Source organism: Diabrotica virgifera, chromosome 7 (assembly GCF_917563875.1).
Source record: "Diabrotica virgifera virgifera chromosome 7, PGI_DIABVI_V3a".
NCBI classification, from domain to species: Eukaryota; Metazoa; Arthropoda; class Insecta; order Coleoptera; family Chrysomelidae; genus Diabrotica; species Diabrotica virgifera.
In genome coordinates this window covers 171,967,633-171,981,324 of record NC_065449.1, presented here as the reverse complement: position 1 = coordinate 171,981,324, position 13,692 = coordinate 171,967,633, and the positions used below count along the sequence as shown (strand labels likewise).

The following is a 13,692-nucleotide window of genomic DNA, read 5'->3' as shown; positions in this document are numbered from 1 at the left end:
GCAGATTTCGTATCAATCACAGCCAGTTATTGCGTGTAAGTGTAAAAATAGTATATGATTTTGACATTTTGCAAAAGTTGATAAACTTTTCGATGAATATATTTCCGATTGGTGTTGAGCTTTTCCAGGTTTTAAAAAAAAAGATAGTTTTTTCGATTGGAGTTCTACCAGTTAGTAATACGAGCAAGTCTACATCTTTACCTACAACAATAGTTGTATTTGTTAAATTGAATTGCTCTATGGCTGTTTCAATTATCATTACGTCAAATAATACGCGCAAATACGCGCAAATAAAACAATATTCTGACATTTTTGTTATAACAATGAAAATAACACGAAATACACGATAAAAAAAATATAGGTTTAACACGTATTTTCACTCCGGAGTAGTACTCAAGACTAATTAATACCTCGAGGGTGTCATCTACCTGAAGGATTTCGCCACCCAGGAGAATTACGGTGTAATTTGCATAAGTATTTATTAGTACTTAGCAATAAACATTTTGCCTAGAAAGTTGTCTTTCATTATTAGGTTCAAACCCTTCGGAGAAGAGAATAGGTAGGGTGATTAGATTAGCTGACGAACGTGTTTATTCCGATAAAACCATCTTTGCAAATTGAACTAAGGCGCATAAATAAAAAGAATTATTATAAGTTAATACTTTGTCATTTGTTGTATTTTGTTGTGTATTTTTGTTGGGATTAAGCCGTAAAATTCAAATAATTCTTATTATTTTCGCGTTACATTCACTTTGTAAAGATTTTTTTGTTAGCACTGTAATATAATACAGCTTATGGATTGCATCCCTCGTTAGACCGCAAGCTGTATAGTAGAAACATTATCATATTTATAATCTTATATTATTATGTGTAATATAAGTTAAGTTGACCGTAGAATATTATGTTTACTTGTATTACAGCTTCAGTGATGTATATACCTGGTGTACTAATACATATATTATGACGATTAGAAGTCTTTCAACTCTTTGAATCGTTGTATCTCAAAAATAGTGCCTCTAAGGAAAAAAACTATTAAGATATTTTTTATAGATAATTATATCTACATTTTTTGTTAGAGCTAATTTTACGATAAAACTTACCGTTTCGCTGAAAATCGCTAAAAACCATATTTGGTGACCTTTGACCCCGCGTAAATTTTTTAGCACGGGTCTAATTTATGAGGACTTTTTAGATTTCATTTATGATGGTATTTTGAACAATCCTGCCAATTTTCAGCTTGATGGTAATTATTGTAGCCTCACTCCTATTTTTGAGTCTAACTAGACCGGTCTATAATACGCAAAGCCGAGTTTAGTTGGGAATCAACACGTTTGGTGTCCGGGCTTTTAAGCCATACCGGTACACAGTACTCCGCAACGAGATACACGAATCACATCACTGTCGTCCTAAGTGTAGAAGCTGAGGAACACCATGCTGTACCGTATATCTTTTGTAGTACTTTACCGTATAAGTTTTGCAGTCGTCTTTGTAAGATGTTCTCTGAAGCTTAGCGTTCTATCCAGTGTCACACCTAGATATTTTGGGTATTTAGTATGGCTGATGCGTCTGTGTTCAAAGTGGATTTTTAATTGGTAATTGGCCAATCTGTTGTGTTGTGTATTGGGCTACAATCTCCTTCTTCTTCTTTAAGTACCGTGCCCAAATTTTTTTAGGCGTAGGTAGCTTCCATAACAATTTGCCGATATCGTTCTCGATCTTGTGCGGCATGTAACAATTGATCTGCTGATAAGCCAGTCCATTGACGAAGGTTTCGGAGCCATGAATATTTCTTTCGACCAATTCCTCTTTTTCCGTCGATCTTTCCATTGAGTATTAACTGCAGCATCCTGTATCTACTACCTCTCATTATATGCCCCAGATATTCAAGTTTTCTCTTTTTTATCATCTTCATTAAGTCACCTTCGCCTTGACCTACTCTGTTTAAGACTTCTCTGTTTGAAATGCGTTGAACCCAAGATATTCTGAACATTCTACGATACGACCACATCTCAAAGGCTTCTAATTTGTTCATCATGTTAACCTTCATGATCCAGGTTTCACATCCATATAGTAATACAGGATACACATAACATTTTAGGAACTTGATTCTTAGTTTTAAGTTCAGCTGAGAGTTGCTCAGAATGGATCTAAGTTTCATAAATGCTCCTCTTGCAATTTCTATACGAGTTTTAATTTCTTCATCCGGATTTAGTGTCTCGTTTATCCAACATCCTAGGTATTTAAAATGGTTAACTTTTGTTATTGATTCATCATTGACAATTAGTTGCATAGGGCCGACGTCTTGTTTACTAACCACAAGTAACTTTGTCTTTGTTGCATTTATGTTAAGTCCGTTATTGGAGCATTCTCTAGTGACTCGATCTATAAGGAATTGAAGATCTTCGATATTTTCAGCCATTATCGCGGTGTCTTCTGCATATCTGATGTTTTTAATAGTTTCTCCCCCGATTCGAACTCCACATTGTCCTTCCAAGGCTTCATTAAAAATTATTTCTGAGTATACGTTAAACAAAGTTGGTGATAACACACAACCCTGTCTGACACCTCTTTGAATGCAAATTTTGTCTGTTTCTTTGCCGTCTACCAGAATAGAAGCTTCTTGATTCCAATATAGATGTTGTAAAAGTCTCAGATCTTTATCGTCTATTCCAATCATTTCTAGATATTCAAACAACCTATCATGTTGAACTCTATCAAGCGCCTTCTCAAAATCTATAAAGCAGACGTAAATTGGTTTCTGTACTTCCCATGATCTTTGAAGTAATGTTAACATTGAGAAAAAAGCTTCCCTTGTTCCCAATCCTTCTCTGAAACCGAATTGTTTGTTTCCCATTGCCTCTTCACATTTCTGCTTGATTCTATTAAGAATTATCTTAAGAAGTAGCTTGAGAGAGTGGCTCATGAGACTAATTGGTCTAAAGTCTTTACATGATGATGTATTAGGCTTTTTTGGGAGTGGAATAAATGTAGACTCTAACCATATCTGTGGCATCATGCCAGTCTCGTATATATAGTTATAAATGTTTGTTAGTTGTGAGACATTGTCGTCATCCAGAAGTTTGAGCCAGTCTGATGGTATTTGGTCAGGGCCTGGAGATTTCCCATTTTTGCTCTGTTTGATGGCTTTCTCTACTTCCGCTTTTAAAATACTAGGACCAGTATTCGTATACTTTGTGGTGTTAAGTGGTGGCCTCGTATCCAGGAAGAGCTCTTTTATATAGTTAGTCCATTCTTCCTTTTTTTCATCCAAGTCGAGAATTATTTTACCTTTGGAGTTTCTCATAAAGTGAGGAGTTCTTTTTCTCTGAGTGTAGGTAATTTCTTTAAGCTTTTTATGTATATTAAACTCGTCATGTTTTCTTTGTAGTTCTTCCATTTCACGACATCTTTGTTCCATCCAGTCCTCTTTTGCTCGCTTAACCTCTTATCTTATTTGTCGATATATCTCTCTATACCGAATCTCGTCTTTGTTTTTCCAATTTCTTCTTTGTTGAATAAGGTCTAGTATTTTATCGGTCATCCAATCCTTTTTCTTTATTGGGTCTTTTTCTGGTTTCAAAACTTCGTTTGCTATGGTGACCATGGCGGAATTCATGATATCTAAATTTTGACCGATATTTTCTTGTCCAGATCTTTCTAACTGTTTTTTAATCTACAATCTCCAGCGACAGAAATCTCTCCCGAGGGTAACCAGGCCATTTTTTATTTAATATTTACTCAGTAGTTTCCAATTATTCATGGCTCGTACTAAGTGCACAGTTGTCTGCATATCCGAACTTCTTTGATGTGGTTTCAGGTATGTTTGCTATATAAAAGCTAAAGAGCAGAGGGGCCACCACCTATCCTTGCGGGAGGCCATTGTTTAGTTTCATTAGGGTACTGGTCTCATCACCCCTGATGACTTGAAAACTTCTGTTGTATAGCATAGCGTTAATGACATCAGTAATCTCTCTGCATGGATTCGTCCGCATTAATCTATATGTTACCGGCCAAACCCGATTTCAGGACAAACTAGTTGGTCCTAAGCGCGTTAGGATAAACTAGTATGGCCTAGGCCAAACTAGTTTGTCATATCGCGCGTAGGCCAAACTAGTTTGTCCTAGGCCAAACTAGTTTATCTCCTGATATAAATACACACACTTCAGGACAAACTAGTTTATCCTGATATAAAGAAGCACATTTCAGGCCAAACTAGTTTTGCCTAGATTTCGGAGGTTTCGTTTGATGCAACTGCAATAAAAACTGCTCCACAAATAGATGTAACTGCAAGATGGTCATGATACTCTGCAGTTCGAAGTGGCACTAAGGTTCTACATGTAAAAACAAATAATGTTTTTAATAATTGAGCTATAGTTATTGATTTTATGAAAAATACTTATTATTTGTTTCAATATTATTGTATGTTTGTTACGAATAATTATAATTTAAAAAAAAATTATTTTTCCAAGAACAAAGTAATTTATTCAATTTATTATTTATATTAAGCCGTATTATTTCGCTGAATTACTTTCTTCTTCTTGTCTTTTTCCCATTATGAGTTTGCCGTTTTCGTCTTCCATAGCACTGTATTCTCCCAGTCTCCATCTCTGAGGTCTAGACCAAACTACAGTTGTCCCTTGATAATCCGACAGGAATGGGACCAAAGGGGTGTCGGATTACCAAAAGTGTCCGGATTACTTAAAGTGTTATATATTTGGCATTGTTTTGCTAGCAGTAGCCTACAATATTCTTAAATGTTATGAGTAAACTACTACCCAGATTAATATGCACATGAAACATCCATTTCGGCTAACTAAAACATGATTACTAAAAGAAATATGGAAGTTAATACATTTCATTCATGTCGCGGCAGGTTTCAGTACAAGCGGACACGGCGGCGACCTTGACGGGAGGTGCGTCGGACTACCGAGCGTGTCGGCTTGCAAAACGTCGGAGTATCAAGTATGTACTGTAGTTTATCCTGAAGTAGTTTATGTTTTTATATCAGGATATAATAGGTTAGCCTAGTCTAAACCAATTTAATCTAGTCGAAAATAATTGATTACAGATTGGCTTTTGGTTTAAACGTAAGTTTATAAGACACTATTAAGAGTTGTAAGATTTTTAAGTATTTAGGGTAAATGATATAAACCGAGATGTCACTTGTATGAAAGGTATAGACATGTAAATAGTACGGGGAAAAAAGCCACAAAAGCACTCCATGGAGTGATATGGAAGAACACTCTAACTAAAGAAAACAACAAAAGATTTTTCAGGGCATAGTGCGGAATATTACCCTACAAGAGCGGGAGAACGGCCAGTGACATCAATAATACGAAATAAAATAAACAGTTGAATTGGAGTGAATGAGAAGGTGTCTACAAGACACCAGGTAGGATAGAATAAGAAGAGAGGAAATATGAAACAGAATATAAGTAGAATGCTCAATTACAAAAAAGTTGTGGTAGTAAAAGGAGAGCCCTGAAATGGCACGGGCATGTACAAAGAATGCCCGAGCACAGGTAGCCGAAAAGATTACTTACTTTGACCGACAGGGATGAAGACGGAGAGGAAGACCTGCTGTGAGATGGAAAACTTACATAGGAAATGCTATGATAGATTGAAGCGTTTTACATGTCTGCCCATATGGGGACAGGGAAAGAACTAACTATAAAAATACTGGGGGGTCGAAATGGGGCTAGTAGAAGGAACAGACACGCAAACCTTCATGCGAACAACAGCTCATTTGTTGTGCGGTGGCTAGGTCGTAGATTCGTTAAGGGGGGTAGGAGGGTGTCAAGAAGACTAACTACCATAATCAAACATAAAGGGTACTTACTCTGACTAGAGGATCTTTCTACTATTTAAAAAAGGACGCCGTTCGAAATAAATCCTCTGGTTCACATATGGGTACTTACTGGACATATTCCGTACTTACAGATACCAAATGGGGGGATATTCATCTTCGATTCCTCTTTGGGGTTAAACTGGACAATCATTTTCTCAACACTGGCTTCTATGCCAAATTTCTTTTCTTCTATTCTAAAACTTATTTCATTTGTATTAGAACCTAGTTAATATTTTTCCAAGAAAGGTTACAGAAATAAAATGGTAGATACACTTACAAAAACGTTTATTTAAAACTTCAAACTCTTACTATGTTTATTCAAAACTTTACTGTAATTTTACTACAAAAAACAATATTTATTTTAACTTTTCAATACGAAGTTATTTATTGCAAACAAAACAATTACAATTAAACTTGTTGGGCAGTATATGTCAAATAAAATTTGACCCACTTATTTCAACACAAAAATTTGACTTTGATAGATGTCATAAGTCACTGCCATTTTGTTTCACTTACAAACAATTTTCATCATGAAAGCACTATATCTTTATACAAATACTTAAACTTTTTACCAACAAACTTTAGTATATCCACTTGGAATTTAGCAAAATTAAAAATGTATCATACCTTTCTTTTAATGTCACACGGGTCACACAAAACAAAACAACGAGGTCATTGACATGGGGCGTGGCGGGGATGGCTTCAATCTTCTATTTCAGGACAATGGGGACAAGACGAAACTTGGGGCCAAATCAGACATCTCTTCGGAAAATAGAGGACTTCAAACTAGAGGACCATATTGGTCCACACAGGGCACAGCAAACAAAGAAACAGAAACCGCACTCTTCTCCTACCGGCATAACTAACTGCGTCACAAATACTGAACACTGGACTTTCACTTTATATATCCAAAATAATGTGGGTGAAATTTTCTACTAGTATTCCATAATATTCACAGGACAGGTTGCAAATCCTTCACATAACGACGACAGCCTCAAGCCGGCAGAGGTACGGCTTCCGGAGCTCCACGGAAAGATCCTTACGTCTCGATGGTACTTGTAGAACTCATGTTGTAGAAATGATCTTCTCGGCGGCGAAATACTTCACCCGAGAACCTGTTGCGTATTTAAAAGAGCGATTTTCGCACTTAATGCTGCAACTTTGCAAGATTCGGACGAAACCATTATTTTTTTTAAGGCTATGGGTACAAATTCGCAAATATTTTACGTGTATCCCTACTTTTTCTGTCTTTACACGGCAAATTACGTGTAGTAAAATTCACACTGGTGTGGATATGTAAACATTACTAGAATGTCATTCTACTTGAAAATGTCATAATTAATTTAAAGAGATGGCTTTTGAATGTTCTTGGATAACTGTTATTTTTATAATGGCAAATTATTAATTCAGTTAATAAATGTGATAATTTTTTCACTAACTATGTTTTCAGTGATTGTAATAATTTATTTTTACAACAAAAACTAATAATCAATCGAGAAAAGAGGAAAAGTGTTAAAGTGATTTTTTAATAATATGTTGTTATTTTGGAACGCTTACAATTTTGAACATCTCTAACAACAAAATACTTGGATCACAGGATATATCTGATGTATTCTCTGCTTGGATCTTTCACAAATAATACACAATAAATAACTTTTTATTAAGTTCACGTCTTAAATCAATTATTTATCAAATACACTATATATCAATAATATTTAATCAATTTCTCAAAATATTCCCGATGCAATGTCAAATATTTAAAATTGTCACTGATTGTCAGTGTCTGACTGACAATATATGCTGACAATATTATATTCGGCTGAGTGCGTTGTAAGACAAAGACAGATTTGGAAAATATTACCAGGGCATTGTGTTAATTTTTTTCAAATCCTGAAAAAACCAATAAATATTTTTGAAAAATTTAAACGCAGAATGAAAGACTAAATTATTACCGAGGGCCGAAAGTCCCTTAGAATAAATAAAAAGTTTATTTTGAATGAGATATTTGAATTTAAAAATCACACTAAATTTTCTCTTAGTTTTTTCACCCCTGTAACTTATTAAAATAAACATTGTAGAAGTTCTCAGGGACTTTCGGCCCTCGCTAATGACGTAATCTTTCATTCTGCGTTTAAATTTTTCCAAAATACTTATTAGTTTTCTCAGAATTTGAAAAAAATGAATCCCCATTTGAATAGCATTGCAGCCGAAAATACGTTCCGATCCTCTTAAGGGAAATACGGTACTCTGGACGAGTCCAAACATTTTTCTAAAGGGGGGTAGGGGTACTGATCCAATGTTACGCAATACTTTGCAATGCTCTAAATCAGGGCGGGCTTTAAAATATTTAGGGTAGGATATAACATTAACAAATTGGGAAAAATAGATACTTTTTTTGGGAACTGGGATATAAAATTAATGAATGCTATTAATAAAACATTATAGCGGGAAATCCAACTGCTATAAGAGAGAGACGTCAAAGATGGCGACTGGAAGAATAGAGCGCTAAGGAAGACGAAGACGGCAAACTCATAATGGGAAAAAGCCAAGAAGAAGTGAATTGTAATTGTAAGAAGTAATTTAATAAATTACTTTGTTCTTGGAAAAATAGACATTTGTATTAAAATTATAATTATGCGTAACAAACAAACAATAATATTGAAACAAATAATAAGTATTTTTTATAAAATCAATAATTATAGCTTAATTATTAAAATCATTATTTATGTTTACATGAAGAACTTTGGGGTGGTACTTCGAATTGCAGAGTATCATGGAGTCTTGCAGTTACATCTATTTGTGGAGCAGTTTTTATTGCAGCTGCATTTGACGAAACCTGCGAAATCTTTGGCCTAGGCCTAGGACTTGGCCTGTGCAGATGCGGTTTGGTCGAAATGCTGCTTGTTCCACAGGTATAAGTTGAAATATTGTTTGGATAATTCTATTATATATATCATTTTTTCAAAAAGTTTGTAGTCCATGCTTAGAAGTGCAATTTTATGGTAATTTTTGGGTTACTGTAATTATGGTAATTGCTATAGATTTGGTAGGTTTACCAAACCCAAAATCCCGTCTGAAGAATTTTTGAGAAAATCTTCCTAGTCAATTCGCTGTGCTTTTAAAACTCAGCAAGAATGCCATCAACGTCAGTTGCTTTTTTCGTTTCCATTTCATTAGAAGCTTCCGTCACATTTTCACAGGTGAAATGGTTTGAATACTACGTTTCAAGTGAACACATGGCTTTTAAATTCTTGGTTTTTTTTTAACTTTAAATGTGTGTAAGCGGTTTTGGTGTGCCCTTGAGGTAGACATTATGTGGGATGCTACTTAGTTTGGAGTTACTAGATTAGTTGAGCGGTCGGGTGGTTTACTATCTCCTAATATTCGTCCTAAGTAGTGACCAGGCTTGTCTACTCGAATTTTTGAAATTAAGATGTTTAACTCTACCAGTCCATTTTTAACGCCGAGCAGCGTCAATGCTGTGGAGTATAAAGAGAGTTTTGCTCTCTTTAGACCATTCAGGAATATATTATTCGCGGTATCCCCTAGGAATTGTGACTTTTGCTGATGTTATTATTATTATCACTGTAGTATTGTTGCACTAGTGACTACTAATAATTTTTAGGCTCTACAAGATTTGAGCGAAATAAACAATCATTGGAACCGTACTGCTGCCAAAACATACGTGGAATCTAAACAAGATCCAGATGGAGCCTTTACTGATCCAAACTTAACTGCCGAAGTTGTCTTCGCATTGTCTGAAAGAGGACTGGGACATATCAGAAATATAGATTGTGGAAAGTTTGATAGCGATTTTGACAATCATGGTATGTATAATATTTTGCTATAGAGATGCCTATGTCATGTTACATTAACTAGAGTGTAGTCGGTACCCAGTTTATTAAATCCTCTTTTTATACCAAAGACTTCTACTTTGAGTCCATAATCTAGAGGCCACATTTCATCCAGTCTCAAAGGAAAGTTCTTTGACGACAAACGTGTGCGTTGTGTTCGATTGTAGTGTACCAACTACAAATGGAATTTTATTAAATACATAGTATTCAAATGGCTGGACCAGCTTATTACCAAAATATTGCGTTTCAAAACACACTTATGTATATGTAGTGAGTACAGATAGAAAAGATGTACCTTCAGTTATTGGTTGCAGATCGATCCGTTGCAGAAAATCCAGAAGGACCGATTGAAATATTTCAGTTGCAAACACTTACATACGGAATAAAATGCTCTTCTTATTTGGTGATAAAATGTCTAATGACATTAGAGGTATAGCAAGAAGCTAAAAATCCTAGCATTATAAAATCAGATGATTTTTACGTTGGCGATTTTTGGCAGGTCTTTAAGTCAAAACAGAAAGCGCGCTAAACTTGTAAGATTTTCTTTGACATCCTCAAGGGTGGAGGGTTCAGATTGCGTAGATTATATTTAAATGATCCTGAAATATTAAGAGATATTCAGGATATATTAACTACCGTTTCCGTTATTCTATTCGGTGAAGGCGACAATGCAAAGCTTTGGTATTATTGTACTTATCGCAATCAGGTACTCGGTTTTATAGCATGAGTTCATTTCTATGCTATACAATCATATAGCGAACTTTAGTATCGAACATAGCTTAATTCCTTGATCCTTTGGGCCTATTAATAGTCTGCGCAGATTATCGGAGAATAGGCCATTTTTGGGAAAAGTTATTTACCAGCAATTTTATTGCTGGAATCGACTCTTATGATTTTATATATTAATAATCTAGTTATGCAAAAGTCCACAGATAGTGTGTTACTTTTTTTATGAACAAAATGGCACCCGAAAATAGTGGACTTTTTTCAATTTTTGCTCTATAACTCCAAAGAATTTAACTTTACACCAAAAACACTCCAATAAAAATTCACGGAAAATGCGGGTTTGTCTAACAAAATCTATAATTTTCAACTAAAATTTTAGGTAATTAATTGTTTATCAATAATTAAATAACTTGGTAATATAAAAGCTCTTTTTGTATAGATTATAATTCCAGAAGGCGATGGAAATTGAATGAACAGTTTAGCAACAATTGAATTGTTAATTAAAAATTTACGGTGGCTATAATAACCACAATAATTATGATACATAAGAATAGCTATGATTTTTGTATAAAAAGACACCTATCTAACGTACTCTACAGAATTGAAATTGGACTATTTAAGCGGCCTCAGGAATATTTTAAAATTGTAAACAATTTTTTGGCTAATAAACAAATGGAGCTCGGGAAATATTAAATTAAATTAAATCATGAAAACGGTATTGGAAAAAAAGCGGCAGGACGCTTCTTTTAAAAGAAAAACGTTTAATTGTCATAAGTGGTTTCTGAGATACAACCAGTCAAAATTGACCGGCATTTACGGCAAAGATAGAAACAATCGGATCATAATTTTTGAACCATCACCTTTTTATTTCGGTCCTCTTTCTCCACACTAATTTTCATATGTTTAAAATACTCATAACATATATTATTATAATAAAAACTATCGATATTACGAGTGAAAATTGCCAAAAATAGCAAAATTCCAATCAAAAATTTAGGTTGCAGAAAATGTAATCTTTAAGTTCAAAATCGGTATGCGTTAAAAAAATGCATTTTCTCGGCTTCCCATGGAGCAATTTTCTTCATTCTTTTTTTTTTGTTCCCAAATAACTCGAGTAGAGCCATCTAACTAACGCATTATTAAATGCCAAAGTTGCTTTTGTTTTGTTATAATAGATTAATTTATTTTTAAGAAAAAAACTACGTATTATTATTTTCAGTTGTAGACTTTTTTTTAGATAAACTTACTACAAGTGTACCTCTTAACGTTAAAAACACAAATATTCTCATTTGAAAGGTGTATAATTATTATACAATATTTATTTAAACCAATTAAAAATGTTTGCTATAATAAATAAATTTATTTATTATAACAAAACAAAAGCAACTTTAACATTTAATAATGCCGGTGGCTCTACTCGAGTTACTTGGGCACACAAAAAAGGAATGAAGAAAATTGCTCCATGGGAAGCGGAGAAAGTGCATTTTTTAACGTATACCGATTTTGAACTTTAAGATCAACTATTTTTAATGGGAATAAGCCACAAATTTATGAAAAAAATGATTTTATTAACGTTTTATTTTATATTTTCACAACGAAACCCGATTTGGGCTTCTAAACGTTAATAAAATCATTTTTTTGGTAAAATTGTGGCTTATTCCCATTAAAAATAGTTGATTATGAAAATGCCAAGGTGAATTTATTTTGAGTGTTTTTGGTATAAAGTTAAAATCTTTGGAGTTATAGAGCAAAAATTGAAAAAAACGCGATTTTCGGGCGCCATTTTGTTTATAAAAAAGTAGCACACAATCTGCGGACTTTGCATAATTATATTATTAATATATACAATCATAAGATTCAATTCCAGCAATAAAATTGCTGGTAAATAACTTTTCCTTGTATTTTGGTAATTAGCCCAGAGTATAAGTGCTAGATAATTTTTAAAAATGTAGTTCAATAATTGGTGACTAGTCGTGGTAAGTGAAGGGGGAGCTGGGAGCCGAAAAATGCATGAGTTCAAAAACTAAAAAATCAACTTTACAATCATTTTCCATATCTCGGGATCTACTGAGCAGATTTTGATGTTTATTAATTAATAAACAGTCTAATTTGTTTAAACAATTTTTGAAAAAAAAATTTTTACTATGATTAAAAAATAGATTTTTGGAAAAAAATATGTTTTCAAGAATTGTTTAAATAAATTAGCCTGTTTATTATTTAATAAGTTTATAAACAAATTGCATAGTTGTAATTTTTGTAGAAATTACATACAAATTAAAACAAGAAAGATTAAAATCCATTGAGTTGATCCGAGAATACAGAAAATTGTATTATTTTGAAATAGCTTTTTCGGTATTTTAATTTAGTGGATTTGTAGGTTCCCCCTAGTAACCGTTTGAACTACATTTTTGAAAATTCGTAGAGGGTGCTGTGAAGGTACAATGTTTGTGAAAATTTTTTAGCAAAAAATACAAACTCTATTCTTCAAAATGACATCAATGAGATTCATTAATTATTTTATAAACAAATTAGCTGTTAATTAAAAAAAACACATGCTTAACTTTGTCCCACATGGACCCATGCTAATTTTTTTTATTTGAAAATTCGTGTTAAAATAATAGCTTTTCGAATGTATAAAAATATTGTTTCTACGGACAATATTTTTAAAGTTATTCTAAATGTATTGTTATGCTCTACTTTATCTCATTTATTAGATTGATTAGCAAATTCTTAATTTAATTAATTACTCAATTATTTTAATTTTTGCCTATGTAAAACCAAACCAAATTCAAATTAAATTTTCTAATAAACTTTATTCTCAGGGCTAATTTTATATTCGATGCAACACCTTTAATTTGTGGCTTCTAGTATCTCTAGTTGCTTACTCCTTCCAGGATAAAACAGGGAAATTAAACACATTCAGTATCATATAAATGTAATCTATTATTTATTTATCCAATATGCCGTATAAATAATATTTGAAAAGAAATACTAAAATCTAAATTTGTTGCAACAATTTCTTACTTAATAAATCGAGCTTTAATTCTGATGTCTACTTGTTTTAACAAAAAAAAAAATATTTAAATAAATTATTGTTTATTCATACTAAATTTAATGAAATTTACTTTTCTCCTTTTGAATTGATTTCTTAAAGTTGGAATGACTAACTGAGTTATAGAACTGTTCAATACAAAATGAGCATATATGGTGTGGATATAAACAAGCTCTCTCCGTTTCGACAAATGATTTGACTAACCTTTTTGT

General features: G+C 33.2%; 1 protein-coding gene across 2 annotated transcripts in view; it reads left to right on the top strand.

The window, feature by feature from the left end:
• The window catches only part of LOC114329416 (uncharacterized protein CG3556), an 850,435-nt gene that overhangs the window by 827,704 nt on the left and 9,039 nt on the right, over positions 1 to 13,692 (top strand). For both annotated transcript variants that reach the window (XM_050655236.1, XM_050655235.1), the window contains exon 7: positions 9,474 to 9,675. In XM_050655236.1, coding sequence (XP_050511193.1) covers positions 9,474 to 9,675 — 202 coding nt within the window. The remainder of the gene's footprint in view (positions 1 to 9,473; positions 9,676 to 13,692) is intronic.